This window comes from Arvicola amphibius, chromosome 4 (genome assembly GCF_903992535.2).
Source record: "Arvicola amphibius chromosome 4, mArvAmp1.2, whole genome shotgun sequence".
Classification (NCBI taxonomy): domain Eukaryota; kingdom Metazoa; phylum Chordata; class Mammalia; order Rodentia; family Cricetidae; genus Arvicola; species Arvicola amphibius.
Window position 1 is genome coordinate 58,816,533 of NC_052050.1, and position 15,222 is coordinate 58,831,754.

At 40.8% G+C, this 15,222-nt stretch overlaps 1 protein-coding gene across 2 annotated transcripts in view; it reads right to left on the reverse strand.

Moving 5' to 3' along the window:
- The window catches only part of Specc1 (sperm antigen with calponin homology and coiled-coil domains 1), a 221,276-nt gene that overhangs the window by 85,246 nt on the left and 120,808 nt on the right, over positions 1-15,222 (reverse strand). For both annotated transcript variants that reach the window (XM_038326804.1, XM_038326806.1), the window contains 2 exons: positions 12,645-12,718; positions 11,948-12,126 (listed from right to left, as the gene is read on the reverse strand). In XM_038326804.1, the coding sequence (XP_038182732.1) occupies positions 11,948-12,126; positions 12,645-12,718 (253 nt within the window). The remainder of the gene's footprint in view (positions 1-11,947; positions 12,127-12,644; positions 12,719-15,222) is intronic.

Consider the following 15,222-nt stretch of genomic DNA (forward strand, 5'->3'; position numbering starts at 1 on the left):
AATTTGAGGCCAAGCTGGGCAAAACGGGAAGACTCAACCTCAAAAAAGAAAATAAAAGAATTAAAGAACAAAGGAAAATCAGCAAGTAGATATTCAGAAAGAAAATGAAACCAGCTTAAGAGATCAGGTCTGGATAGAAAAAAATCTTATTCCTACATATGTGACTCTCAAGCACATCAAACAATGGGCCAACAGTGAGACACCGTTCATTCCATTTAACTGGCTTATTGCCAAAGAGCAACCAAGACAGGTCATTTAAAATATCTTATTTAAATGTCATTCCTTGTTAATTTAGTAGGGATAAAATAGAGGATCTACATACTGCAAGTTATTCTTTTCAGGTGTCTAAGTTTCCCAGTGATATGAAACATGAAATGATAAGTGGAAAGATATCCTTAGGCCTCATAAGGACACAGCCATACAAACTAATGGAAAGGATGCCTGTTTTCACATAACCAGATGATACTGACCAATCAGCTGGATTGGCTTTAACAGTAAGAATAAGTCTGATCATTATCATATGAAAATCTGAAATCTGAAATGATCAAACATCTGAAATTAGGGACTGGAGAGATGGCTCAGCTTTGACTGCTCTTCTGCAAGACCCAGGTTTGATTCCCACCAACCACATAGAAGCTCACAGCTGTCTGTAATTCCAGTTACAGGAGATCAAATGTCCTCTTCTGACTTCCATGGGCATGAGGAAGACATATGGTATATATACATACATAAAGACAAAAACCCATATACATATATTATATATATACACATATATATTATTTACAAAAATTTCATAATCTTTTGAATGTCAATATGATACCACTAGGAAATTCCATACTTGACCCCAAGTGTCAGGTCGTGGATGCATTAAAAGTATAATACAAAGTCACCTTCAACCTATATAAAGTATGTATGATACAGCAATGAATTAGAGAAGGACCGGGTCACAATCCCCCAGATATCTAAGTATACATATGTAAATTTCTAAAAGAAAAAAACTGAGGAAGAAATCCTGTAATTTAAAACACTCAGATAGAGAATACCTCACTCATATTTTAATTGTGAACCAGCTGAAATTCCCTGTACTAGATTGTTTGAGAGTTGTTACGATCTGAGCAATAAATGAATGATCACATTAATTGTGTTCCCAAGAGGAATATGAATTCTGTACATTATGAAAGATATTAAGAAATATTTAATCAGCCAGGTGGTAGTGGCACACACCTTTAATCCCAGCACTCAGGATGCAGGGGCAGGCGGATCTCTGTGAGTTCGAGGCCACCCTGGTCTACAGAGTTCTAGGACAGGTTCTAAAGCTACAGAGAGAAACTCTCAGAAAAAAAAAAAAAAAAACCAAGAAAGAAAGAAAAAGAAATATTTAATCATATAGGAATATCTCAGTAAATTCTGTAAATAAAGGGTAAAGTGCAAGATTATACACTTGGCTAAACCAACTGTTCAAGGCCAACTCTAGCCTCTAGGTTGGATCACACATGGAGTTAAATATGCCTTGAAAATCGAAGTCACCCATAGGCACAGCTTCTGTTGGCTTCAAAATACGAACACACTCTGGTGCTCAGTAAGTCCAACACATTAGTTTTCCCTATAGCACTGTGCAGTTTGCTCTTCTCCTTAGCCATATCCTGAAAGAAATGGCCAGCTTCTGGTTAGGAATTGCATCTAAAACAGAAACAAAGCATGTCTGCCACCACATCTAAAGCTGTAACAGTGATTTCAGTAAATGCACAGGATAGATCTTAACTGCATATGCCAGGAAGTGTAACATGTCACAAAACCAGCATCTCAGACTTGGGAAGACTGAAGAAAGAGTATCCGAAAGCATAATTATCTACAGAAATCCCTTACGTTATATTAATTTTGAGGAAAATCTTGACAAAAGCTACATGGTACCCAAGTGATGAATCTGGGTTACCAACTGAGCTTGTGGGGGAGTGTTTGTTTAATTCTCTGTAGGGTGTGCATGTTCCAGGAGAGGTACACACATAAGGAAAAAGGCCACCAGCACTCACTTCAGTACTCTCTTAGTTCATTACTTTGCATGTGGGAGTTGGAAGCCCATCACCTAAGAACAGAAAACCAGAGGCCAGATATTCTGGAGCATGAATGCAAATGGATTATGTGTTTGTCAAAAGGCAGCATTTCCCATCAACCACTGGTTGGCTGCTGGTCCACCTTCTGTGTCTTTTGTTGTAATTTAACATATGTATACACACATCTGTGATGACTTTCCCTTCAGATCCCCCCATCCCCTCAAACCCACAGCTTTACCTTGTTTGGCTGTAGAACAGAGCTTTCAAATGGTGTTGATTTTGGTATCACTTGGTGGCATTGTCTATTTTGGCCCAAGTCCAGGTGAGCTCTTGTGTATTATGATTTTTCAAGCATTCAAATGTTAACTCTACTTGTCAAGTGTCACATCACAATGCTGATGTGCTTTCACACTAGACAGATTGTTTGTAAAGAGGAGTGGTCCCACCAAGCTCACACTTACACCTGCCACGCTGGAACAATAGAATAAAGCCTGGACCCAGGCTTCTCACAGCGCCATTGTGGGCTTCGGTGACTCCTCTCTGTCCATCTAAGCTTTCAGCTTTCAGCTCAGCCACGGAAATTTCGTTCCTTTTTATGTCCTGATTCAGTGCCTTTGAATATTCTTTGCCCTTATCTGGGATGTCATCTTCACAAAATTATTAATGTTTTTAACAGATCTAAAAGAAGTTTGTTGCTCTTATTATAAGGCAAAAATAATGAGGTCTTTGATCTCAGGCATCAAACAGTATCTTCTGAAATTCACTTTCTATTTTCAGTACTAGCAAACAGAACAAGGGAAAAACATCAAGTAAAATGGTAGCTTAAACACATCTTACTTTCCAAATCCCATCAAGAAAAATCAAAGCAGTTAAGCATCTTCCATCAGCAACAGAAACTAAGGAAGGGTACCATCCACAGCTTAAACTTTAATTCCAGCACTAACGAGTCAGAGTTAGAGGCTGGCAGATCTCTACGAGTTTGAGGCCAGCCTGATCTACATTGTGGGCTCTAGGCCAGACAGGATTATATAGTGAGACTGTCTCAAAAACAAAACAAAACAAACTTTTAAACTCTCTGGTATACAGAGAGTAAATATATATATTTTTACACATTATATATATATGTGTGTGTGTAAGTGTGTGTGTGTGTGTGTGTGTGTGTATTATGGGTGAGGGTACCAGGGACTTTCCCCCAATTCCCTTACAAAGAGAATAAAGATGATAGATAGGGGTCTACCTTGCTAGTATCCTCTACCCTACAGGGCCAGGGCTGGAGAGGAGCATGAAGCCAAGAACATAAAGCACATCCTCAGGGATATGAGCACTATCTGAGGAGTCCATGGAAAGATTCTGAACACAGGTCAGGCAAAGCCATGCAGTATATCTAACATGGACAATAACTAAGCCAAAGCAGACCCAGAAATGTGGCTTCCACATCTAGGTTTCTCCAGAGAAGAAACTACACATCAACAAGTTTCAGACAGGGTCTCACTATGTAACCTGGCTGTCCTGGAACTCACTGTGTAGATTAGGCAGGCCTCGAAATGAGAGATCCACCTCCCTCTGCCTCCTGAGAGCTAAAATAAGGTGTGCACCACCACACAGCAGGATTAAAGGTGTGAATCACCACACATACTGAGCACCTTCTCCTTTTGCACACTATTTGAACTTCAATTTTCTTTGAGAGCACACCCTCTTGTTTATGGTAGAGTAGATGAGTAGAAGCATTCATTGACAGGCAGAATGGTGTATCCAGGTATGATCTACGAGTACTCAGGGAAAGGTCAGGCCCTGACATATTTGTAGCTATTTATGCAAGAGTCTGTGATGAACAGAAACATCTCCTCACATAAAAACATTAAAAAATGAAAAAAACTTAAGTCCTAATCTATAAAAATGTTTCATAAAATAATAATCACATTTAGGAGAGAACAGACCTTCAGAAGTTTATGAAAGGAAAGACACAATTGATAATATTAACCTTAAAATTTCATAAAATAGAATAAAAGATGAAATAAGACAATTTTACTTATGGGGTTGTTCTTTCTTTCCTTCTTTGTTTCTTCCTTCCTTCCGTTCTTTCTCTTTTCTTTATCTTTTTTTGAGATAGTAGTCCTAGCTAGACTCAGACTCATTGGATAACCCAGGATAACCTTTAATTCTTGATCCTCCTGCCTCTACCTCCCAAGGGCAATATTTACAGACATGTAGCACCATGGCTAGCAAGTTAATAATTGTAAATGAAAGGCCAAGTTTAAATATGTGTACACACACACACGGTATAATAATCCAATTAAAATATTCTGAAGCAGAACTAATTCAAAAGGAAATGAAAGAAGAGCGTATTTAGAAAGGCCTCTCTGGACACAGGGAGCACAGATGAAATAAACAATGAAAAGTGACATTTCTATTCAGCAGAAAAGAATTATTTTGATAATAAATTATGCTGGTTGGACTGGCTATGTTTATGGAAAAAAAGAACTACATGCTACATCAGATTCAGTAAACACAGGTGGATCAAATGTCTGGGTGTGAACATTCATATGTGTATGAAATGAAGGATACTTAATAAACTATTTACAAATACTGGAGTAGAAAAAATCTTACACACACACACACACACACCCCACCCAAGAAACAAAGGAAAATACAAATAGATTGTATTATATGAAAGTATTATGGGCTTGAGGTGGTGAAGTGCTTGCTATACACATAAATCTCTAGGTTCATTCCCAGCATCATAAAACAATAAAGTTCTGAAATTATATTCAGGAAAATTTTTTGAACAAAGTTTATCATAAGAGCCCTGCAAAAATGCAACCAGTGATTAAAATTCAAACCGCAGACTCCTCTAAATAATATTTATTTAGCACATCATAAACACATATAAAAACATTCAATAGTATCCAGAGTAAAGACAGATCAATACACAACTGCAAATATAGCTGCGCACTTGAAATTGAGGCTGCATTTTCCTCATTGTTTATATATGAAAATGTTCGGCACATAAATTTTAAGTCATTTTGGAATTCTCAATCTGATGAAAAGATTTTTCAGGACAAATTCCAGTCCTACTTGGACAAACCCTGCTAGTATCTACATTATTTTTTACAAGTTTTCATACCAAGCTTTTCACACCAAAAATTTTTACAATTCTTCTAGTGAAATCTGTGCTCTTGAAGTTAATAAACTCAAAATGTCTTCCTGAGTTTAAGAATAATTCCACATCTTAATTTTCATTTTTCTCACAGATTAACTCATGTCTTCTAATATGATGTAGCTAGAAAGCCTCCAGGGATATGCTGGAGCTGCCTCTCACACAGGAAGCATGGTAGATCTCTACTGGAGCTGCCCCTCACGTGAGAAGTGCAGTAGGTTTTTGCCTGATGGTCTTTACACATACACATGTATCTCCAGAAGTCAAATCATAGGCTGCATTCCAGACCACTCTGAGCTGTGTGCTTCTGCATTGAAAGTCTTTAAGTTTCCCAGGTGAGTTTCATGTATGAGGCTTTTGTTGTAAGTTGTCCTTCATTAATTTGTTAGGTTTCTATTGGCGTCTTCACCTAACTACATCCTTTATCATCAACCAAACGTGTTTATGGTTAACCCATCAAAGACTCTGGAAACCAACCAAAGCTTAGGGGCAGCTTCCTTCAGATGAGGTAATGAAATGATACCATGGCTTGAAAAGGCTCAAGGAAGCCTCAATGTTAGGAGCAGAACTTTTTCTCTGGTCTAAGGCATCATGCAGATGGCTTCTTATTTTGTTATAACTAGCATGAATTTCAAAACTGTTGGATCCTATATTTAAGTAGGCAGCAAAAATGTGAACATCACATGGGCTGCATTCACCAATACCTGGGGATTGCTAAACCACTATTCTTTGTGTATTCTAGTTACATATAAAATATTTTTTTCACAAGACTTGTATTTTGTTTTTCAGAACTTCATTTTATTCTCCAGAGAGAGGGAGGGAGGGAGGGAGGGAGGGAGGGAGGGAGGGAGGGAGGGACAGGAAGGGAGAGAGAGAGAGAGAGAGAGAGAGAGGGAGAGAGAGGGGGAGAGGGAGAGAGAGAGGGAGAGCGGGAGGGAGGGAGGGAGGGGAAGAGGGGGAGAGAATGCTGAATTTTCTGAGAGAAAAAGGAGGGAAACATTTTTGAACATGTGATTAGGCAGTGAGCTGATTCCAGCGTGAAGGGAAGCTAAAGACACTCTGGCTGTAATGACTCTGTGTGGAATAGTGAATGGCACAGGAGACAAATGCGCTCTTTACACAGTGGTAATCTCCTCTACAGATCCCCCTTTCATATAGAAATGGCAGTAGTTTCCAATCATGGCAAGGGCTGGGCTGTCTTTCTTCCACCAAATGCTCTGCTAGCTGACAGAGACCATGGAGCTGTGAAGATAGAAATGGGAGGGAAGTCTGGTAAAGGAGTTATATAAGCCAGTGGGATCTTTGTTTACAAACACAAGAGCTACCAGCTTATCTTCTCACAGGGAGGAGCTAATACCCAGAATATAGAGTCACCATGTTTTCATTTCTATTGCTGCAATTTTTTTTAAATCTTTTTTGAAGCTAATGTTCTTTGGATAGAAAAAATGGCAAAGACTACAAAATGCTATTACTCTGCTTCTTCCACCAGAACTTCTCCAAGAACTGTCCTGATAAAGTAGAGACATCCAGAGTGCACATCAGTCCCTGGCATTTGGAGAGTTTCATGCTTCCCTCCATCATCAATGCCAAAAGAAAAAAACAATGATATTTTTCTTTTTACTGTTCCAGCTTAAAAATTCTAAAGACTTGGGAAGAACATATCCATACTTTCTAAAACAAATCTGTGAAGATCGGGGTCAGATCAAAGAGGCACATATAGCCCTTTAGATTACAGTCTGCTAGGCTGCACAACAGCGAGGCTGTTAGAGACAGGGCACTCGTGTAGCATGCGCAAGGTCCTAGGCGTGGTCCTCAGCATCACACACACACACTGAAACGTCACTGAATAGGTATCGAAAGTCATAACTGTGTATTTTAACGATGAGAGCATATGCAAGTGACTGAATTATGCTTGCTGAGAAGACCATAGAAGATGGTCAATTTTTACTTTAAGGGCCAAATGGAATGCCTATGGCCCCAGGAATGCTAAGGTTAAATAAGAAACTGCGTAAGAATTTCCACGGGAACTGGTCTCTCCACCAAGGCCAGGGATTCAATATCACAGAGAGCTCCAAGAGACATTTTTGTCACCCAAGAACATTAGACCTCCATCATACGAACTTCTAGCGGCAGCTACAGAAAGAGCCCACGCTGTGTGGCCGTGAAATGTTAGCGCTTAAGGACGTAACAGGGCAGCACAGGTACACACGACGGACGTTAGTGCACAGCGCATATCAAAAGCCAGCTCCAGCAGTCTGTACGGGACAAGCTACCACACTGCTCGCTTAACTGAGGGTAACATGTGCACTGAGGACAATGTGTGATCCAGGGGAAATTCAAGGATCAACACATGTGAATCTGAAGCATTTTATTTTGAAAGTTAATGTTATAAATTGGGGGCAAGTATTTCGTGTTTTTAATAGGTTCTTTCTTTTGAAGATGTCTTCCAAGAGTGCTTATTGGTACTATTATGATAAACTTCATAAGAATGGGACAAGTCATCTTAAAAATAATTTCCACTATTATTCGTGATACCTGTACATGTCCTGTTCATCATCAACACCTTTGGTTAGAAGGACTGTAAGTGGTTCCATGGAATCCAGACACTGAGATGTTTCTCTGTATCTGCTGGACTCTAGTACTCAACTTCTTAGGAAACAGATCTGATGGTTTGCTGTATGTATGTATGTGGATGTTGGAGATTAAACCCAGAGTCTGGTACACACTAAGCAAGCAGTATACCAATGAGGTACATCCTATCCCAGACTTGATGTTTTAATTGGAATGAGTTTTCATTTCAATGCCTATCTCCTAACTGTCCAAACAGAGAAGAAGCCATGACTGAGAAAGTTATGTCTTATACTTTCATTCACTAATTTATATGTCCAGAAAACAGAACATTTTATGTTCATTAATAAAAACACATTAGCTTATTCAAATTCTGGAAGAAAAATATCAGGCCCGCAAGTCACAGCTAACATTTGGAGGTGGCCATCAGTGAAGCTCCAAGGACTACATGGGAGACTACATGGGCTTTCTGACTCAAACCCTTGGGATGCTGACTCAAAAGAGAAAGGTCAGCTAACCAACCAGCCTCAGAATGGAGAGTTTGGAAGTATTTACAAACACTGCCTACTCATAGTCTAAACAGAGTAGAGCCGCGCAGGAGAGGAGACAGTGCCAGTCAGCGAGAAGAATGAGTTTACAGAGCGTGATTATTCTCTGTGACTTTTGCATATTTCTCTTTATAGCTCATGCAATTTCTGTTTTATGATTGACTGTTGCTGTTAGAATAATTAATGCATGAATAGTCACAAATGCTTTATCTTATGAATTAAACCCTTTGGCATCATAAAAAAGAAATGAATTAACAACATCAAGATATTAGTATTAAGATATTGAGATACATGGGGACATATGTATATATGTACTTATATTGCTATATACATGTGTGTATGTATATTTATACACACATTTGAGGAGTATCTGTATGTGGTGTGTGTATATACGTGTATGTATTTATGCTCACTTGTGCTTGTATGCACAGAGACTAGACAAAGATGCCAAGAGTTTTTCTCTATTGTTCTCTGCCTTATTCTTGTGAGACAGGATCTCTCAATGAACCTGAAGTTCACTGTTTCAGCTAGGCTGGGTAGCCACTGAACTCCTGGGATCCACCTGATTACAACCCCAACTTGTGCCCATGACCAGCTTCTTTACTTGGTTACAGGGAGTCCTCATGCTTACAAAGCAAGCATACTTACATACTGAGTAAGCCATTTTTCTAGCCCCCCCCCCCGTTTTATGATTTTCTTTTTAAAGATAGGATCTCATGTAGTTCATGCTAGCCTCAATTTCACTATGAAGCCAAGGATGATCTTGAATTACTTATCCTTTTGTTCAAGTATGGGATAGAGATGTCACTAGCATACCTGGCAATCCCGTGAATAAGATCAATTACTCTGACTCTAAGGGAGTAATGGCATGTGCTAAATACTAGGGAAGATGAGGTGGGAGAATTACTTGAGCTCAGAACAAAACACTCAAACCACACGAAACAAAAAACCACATTTGAAAATACAATGGGACTAAAGAATACTAATGAGTTAAATACAACCCACTTCGCTTTAGTTACTTGGTTGTTGATAACAGACGCTGTTCTGTACTCCTACCCAGGCTCCTCATTTGCTCACCTATCAGCTTCACTCTACAGTGATTCCTTTGAATGTCCACTTACACAGAACGGGAGTATGAATTGCTAGCCCCATGTTATAGTTGTGCTGCATTTTGATTGCGCTTATTTTCTCTCAGCTGTGCCTGGAGGATCTCATCAGAGAATCCTCTGCAAGCTGTCTGGCTGTGTCTCTCCATGAATGACCCTTGGGTTCTTATGAGATGACCGTCAAAGTCAAATCGCATGTCAGGCAAGAACTTGTTCCACTAAGATGGAAATATTAAGCTGCATCAGGAGCTTTGAGGATGTGGGCTGGCTTCCATTTTTGTTCATATGGTAGGTTCGGGAGGGCACTGAGTTACCAGCAAGGAATTTTCAAAAAGTCAGTTCTTCAAGGAGGCAGCTTGTGAGAAGTGTGAAATCAGACACGCTATCATCAGCAGTTGTCCCATGTCTTGTCAAATGCAACGAGAGGCAAATCCACTCTGAAGCCTAATGGTTTTCAGTGACACGTCCGCTCTGACCATTGTCGGTCCTAAAGTTCTGAAAGGTTTTGTGATAAGTTGCTTGATTTGGGTAGTTGGTTTAAAATGTTCAGGAAAATAAGAAAACGGATGTGTTTTTAAAGAGACAGAATGTAGCACATGGAGCCCTACACTGTCTGGACACAGGCAGAGGTTTCCTGTTCCATCAGAGTTTCAACTGGGATCTGAGACCCTACACAGGAAATGCACCATTTTGTACAATAATCTATGCAGAGTCACCATAGAAATGTAGAGCCCATATTTTATAAAACATTAATCTTTAAAATAATGCAAATAGTAAGCAATACAAGTTATGGCGTGGTTCCTCTTCCAAAGACATACAATGTGGAAGCAAGACAGACAACAAAAGCAGGTACACAGGCAAACAGAAGGATCATGTGATCATCTTAGTAGGGGACATCAGGAGACCTTTATTCCTATTCTCCATCTGACTTCAATCTAAAAAAACGAAACAAAAACTTCACATTCTTTGGTGGCCAGAAAGTAACTTTACTACAAAATAATGGTCTTGAGAGCTGACTACTGAATTCTTCTGTAGCCAAGGAACAAGGCACAAGGCACAACTGGAACAGATTTGATAGACAGAATTCAAAGAAACAGAATTGTGAGAAGAAGCTAACAACTTTCCCAAGGCTGTGAAACTCATGATCACTGATCAGACCCCAGGCTCAGCAAGTAAGTCAACAAGCAGCCTTTCTAATCCTGGGAAGCACAAAGATTAAGGCAACCTCCAGACTAATATTTAGAAGCCACTAAATTTTACTTTAAAAGACAGTATTTTATATTTGAAAGACATTTGGAAGCTCAACATTAATTTCTGAACACTCAAAATTCTCAAAGTTAAGGATACTGACTCCCAATTAGTGGAAGACGCCACACTACTAATGCCAAAAATGCTGTTTATAATTTTGTCTATGAATCCCACTTAAATTTAAATTTTATTTTATGGGTATGAGTATTTTGTATGCATACATGCTCATGTATGTGCGTACCTTGTACCCTCTGAGACCAGAAGAAGGCATCAGATCTCCCCTGGGACTGGAGTTACAGATAGCTGTGAGCCACTGTGTGGTTGTTGGAAATCCAACCAGGGCCCTCTGAAGAGCAGCCAGTTCTAGTAATTGCTGAGCCATCTCTCCAGCTCCCCACTTAAATTTTATATAATAATAAATTTCAAGTTTGCTTTAGGAACACCCTCCTCTTAAACACGATTGGACTGAGGTATTGTGAGCTACCTGATGTGGGTGCTGGGAATTAAGTTCAGGGAACTCACTATGTAGCTGAGGATGACTCTGACTCCTAATCTTCCTGCCTCTGTCCTTGGGCTGGGATTACAGGTGTCAGTCACCACTGACCCCAACAGAAACATGACTTTTCTTGTTTCTTTTTGTTTGAGGCAGGGTCTTACCATGTAAGGTAGCCTTGGCTGGCTTAGACTTGCTATTTAGACCATGTTCTTCTATCCTTGTGCCTCTACCTCTGAAGTCAAGGCCTTTTTGCAAGAGCCCATGATTGGCAATCAGGAGACACAGCCCTGGGATGGTAGGAATGGATCCTTTATCTAGAGGCAGTGCTCCTTCAAAATCATTTTAGCTTTTCCTGATGTATGAGACCTAGGCAAGTTAGTATTCACGAGTGTGCTCTCCCTATGCTGATAAATACTAAAATCTAACAAGTACCCTTTCTTTAAGTATAAGAGGACATCTGGCTAGATCTTTTCCTTCACATATAGGTGATGTGTTTTTTTCTAAAATCCTGTGCAGAACTCTGACAGAATGTCTTTAGCTGCATACTGACGATGGTAGTGGTACAGTGATCCTAGAAAAAACACAGCAAAACCTGGCACAGAGAGACACAAAAGCATCCCATCCCCCACGACTCAGCAGCCTAGCCACTACACACACACACACACACACACACACACACACACACACACACACTACACCACACAGATCAAGAGAAGCAAAGCACTGGTCATGTGCCCATTAGACTCAGAAGTGTAACTCTTCCTGTAACCCACCTGCTGTGTCCCTGTATGTCCCCCAGCTCCTTCTGCAGCCTGGCATTCTTCTCTTCCTCCTCCAACAACCTCCTCTTCACAGTTCGCAATTCCTGTTGAGCCTCACACTTGATATCATTGGCCACCACCACTGCAGTCTGCAGGTCCGCCTGGAACCGCCTCCATTCCTCAGTTTCCTCCTAAAAAATGACAGAATCCACACGTCCCTCAGATACTGGGCAGGGTGCTGGGGTCTCTATGCATGGGCTCCTGAATCCTAGTATCAGCCACTAAGAAAGGATTAAGCAGAAAGATGTGGCTTTAATGGTGTCTCACTACTTAGAAGAGGCACAAGAGGTTAACTCCTTGGTGCCCTGCCAGAAAGGATATACGACTCAGATTCATGGCCTCCAGATGCTCTAGGACAGCAGCTCTCAGCTTGTGGGCTGTGACGCTTTGGGGGGTTGTATAGCAGACATTTATGATTCATAACAGTGGCAAAATTACCGTGATAAAGTAGCAATAAAATAATGCTGCGGCTGGGGGTCATCTCAACAGGAGGAACTGTATTAAGGGGTTGCAGCAACAGGAAGGTTGAGAATCACTGCTCTGGGAGAAGCTGGCTGGGGGAATGGCAGGGTTCTTTCCCAATGTTACGACCTAAGACAGGAATAATGTCCAATAAGATGACAGAGGAGGTTCCTGGTCATGGCTTTACCTTTATCTGTTTTGTCAGGGTCTTCAGCTGCCGTTCTAGGTCTGATTTCTGCTCCTCCAGCTTGATCACACTGCCTAGAAGGAAATGAGTTAGATGGGAGTTAGGAAGTTGCAAGGCTCCTGGACAGGTAAACTGCAAACCAAGAGGCTTCAAACCTATCCCTGTCCAGTAAGTTAGGTTGTAAAGACTCTGAAAACAGGGCTAGAAGCAGAGTCCTCCACGACAGAATTGGATGGCATGCCACCGCTGCTTAGGTTATATCCTCAGAAGGTTGTATGCACTGTCGTGTAGCACTACGGAAGGAGGTCTCAACAGTCACACAGCTCACACGCTTACCACAGGCTTCCCTTCCAATCACACACAAGCTTCCTGAACAGCCTTTATTACTGAGATTTGGAGGGCTCTGGTGTAAGAGAGGAGTCTACTGGTAATTACTCCTGTGACTTTGAAACTCGTTTCTAGAGTCACCACTCCTAACCACAGTTAACCCTGAGAATCACATGGGGCACAGGTGGGCAAGCGTAAGCTCTAGACCCATGGGTTCAGGATCTGGGCCCGCATATAGAACAGCTCCACAGGTGGCACAACTACCTTTCGATAATTAAGAACTAATTCTGTCCCCTGTTCTCCCTGCCTCCAGCTCTCTCCACACTGCTATCAGAGCCATTTAAATATAAGTATCAATACGACAATCACCAAGCAAAAATTCCTAGTGTTTTTCTATTAAGGATATGAATCAAGCCAGCCATAGTGGTACATACTTATAATCCTAGTCCCTAAGTCACAAAGTGATTCTCTCTCAAAAAAAGAAAAAAGGAAGAAAGGAAGGAAGGGAGGGAGGGAGGGAGGGAGGGAGGGAGGGAGGAAGGAAGGAAGGAAGGAAGGAAGGAAGGAAGAAAGGAAGGAAGGAAAGAAAAAGACAGACAGATAGACAGAAATAAAATTTTAATGGGAGGGGGTTGAGGAGCAGGCTATGAATTAGAATCTCCAGAGAAGGCTGGGATCCATACAGTGACGTCCTGCCCAGAGGCTCTGAACCAGCTTTTGGGGTCTGAGATTTATGTTTAGGATCAATGCCACAGAGTAAGATGTCCCCCTCTTCATTTCTTGTTGTTTTGTCTGTCTCTCTCAAGGATCTCATGGCAGGAAAGGATTAATCTAAGGCTGGATTTGAGTGTCCCTGTCTTCCTGACACAAATATACTTTAATAATACCTTGATATCCCTAGCAGGAGTTTAAAAGCTTCTCAGAAGATGGTCCGTGTTATTTTCAGTCTCAGATATATTATGATATAATCACTAGATGTACGCCTGAAATTTGCTCTGGACATTAATTATACACTGGTTTTCTTGGTGTGTCTGGGCTGACTTTGAAGGATTTAGAGACAATACAGCCACATTCTCCACAGTGCTAAATCACAAAGCAAAACAAAACAGAACTTGTCTCCCTTGACCTTATTCTTTATAAAGAGGGTGCTATGTTTGGAAACAGACAGTGGCCAGATATTTAATTGCATTCTCAAGAACGACTATTGAGCCTGGGTGACACTGAATGTCAGTGCTCTACAGTCCATGACAAAGGCAATGGCACTGTCACTCTGACATTAGCCTATTAATCCAGGCACAGAGCACGCCATCAGCTCCTCTCACAGAAACCATGCTTACTCAACTAGAGAATTCTGGGCTGTGGCATTCAAAGGAAACACAGTGCTGGATTTCTGTAAGCTTTTGGTCGCATTTTTCATCATCCGAAATACTTCTTGTGTGCTATAGTTCTGCCAGCCAGAGTCCTTATAAAATAGGCCTGTCCCATAGCATCAGGAACTTCATCTGTTCTGTTTTTTTTTCCCCAATACCAAACAGGAACTTCTAACATTCTTCTGTAGCTCCCTTGCCTATGCAATCTTCTTGCCGTAAGTATCCTTTCTCTTACGCCTATGGGTACAAAGTGCAAAGCAGTGAACATTTTCCTGGCCCTGGGCTATGTTACGATGAATTCTTCTTGTCTCTGGCATTGCAACACTGCCGGCTACTGGCCTTCATTCCATGAACTTATAAGGCTCCTCCCCGCCCATCGATGAAGATGTATCACTGTTCATAGCTGCTATCATCCCAGCATTCTTGTTAGGATTGGAGAAGGATCTTCTTCTCTGTCAGGATACACTGGACTCCTGATAGGCTGACAATGAACTTGAATTCACCACCACAAAAGCTCAGGCCTGACCAAGATTCTCTAACACACCTATTTCTTTTAGTATTTCAAATATCAAAAACCATGAAAAACAAGGACAAAAGTGTTGTTTGTTTGTTTGTTTGTTTATGGGACAGCATGTAAAAACCACCTGTGGGCTGTTAAGATGGCTCAGTGGGTAAAGGCACTTACCATCAAGCCTGACAACTCTGAGATTGATCCCTGGGTCCCACATGGTAGAAGGAGAGAATCAATTCCCACAAGCTATCTTCCACACTCAAAATAAATAAAATTTCTAAGAAACAACCTTTCTCAAGACCTAGTAATACCACTTTTGGATATATATCAAAAGATGCTCAATCATACCACAAGGACATGTGCTCAACTA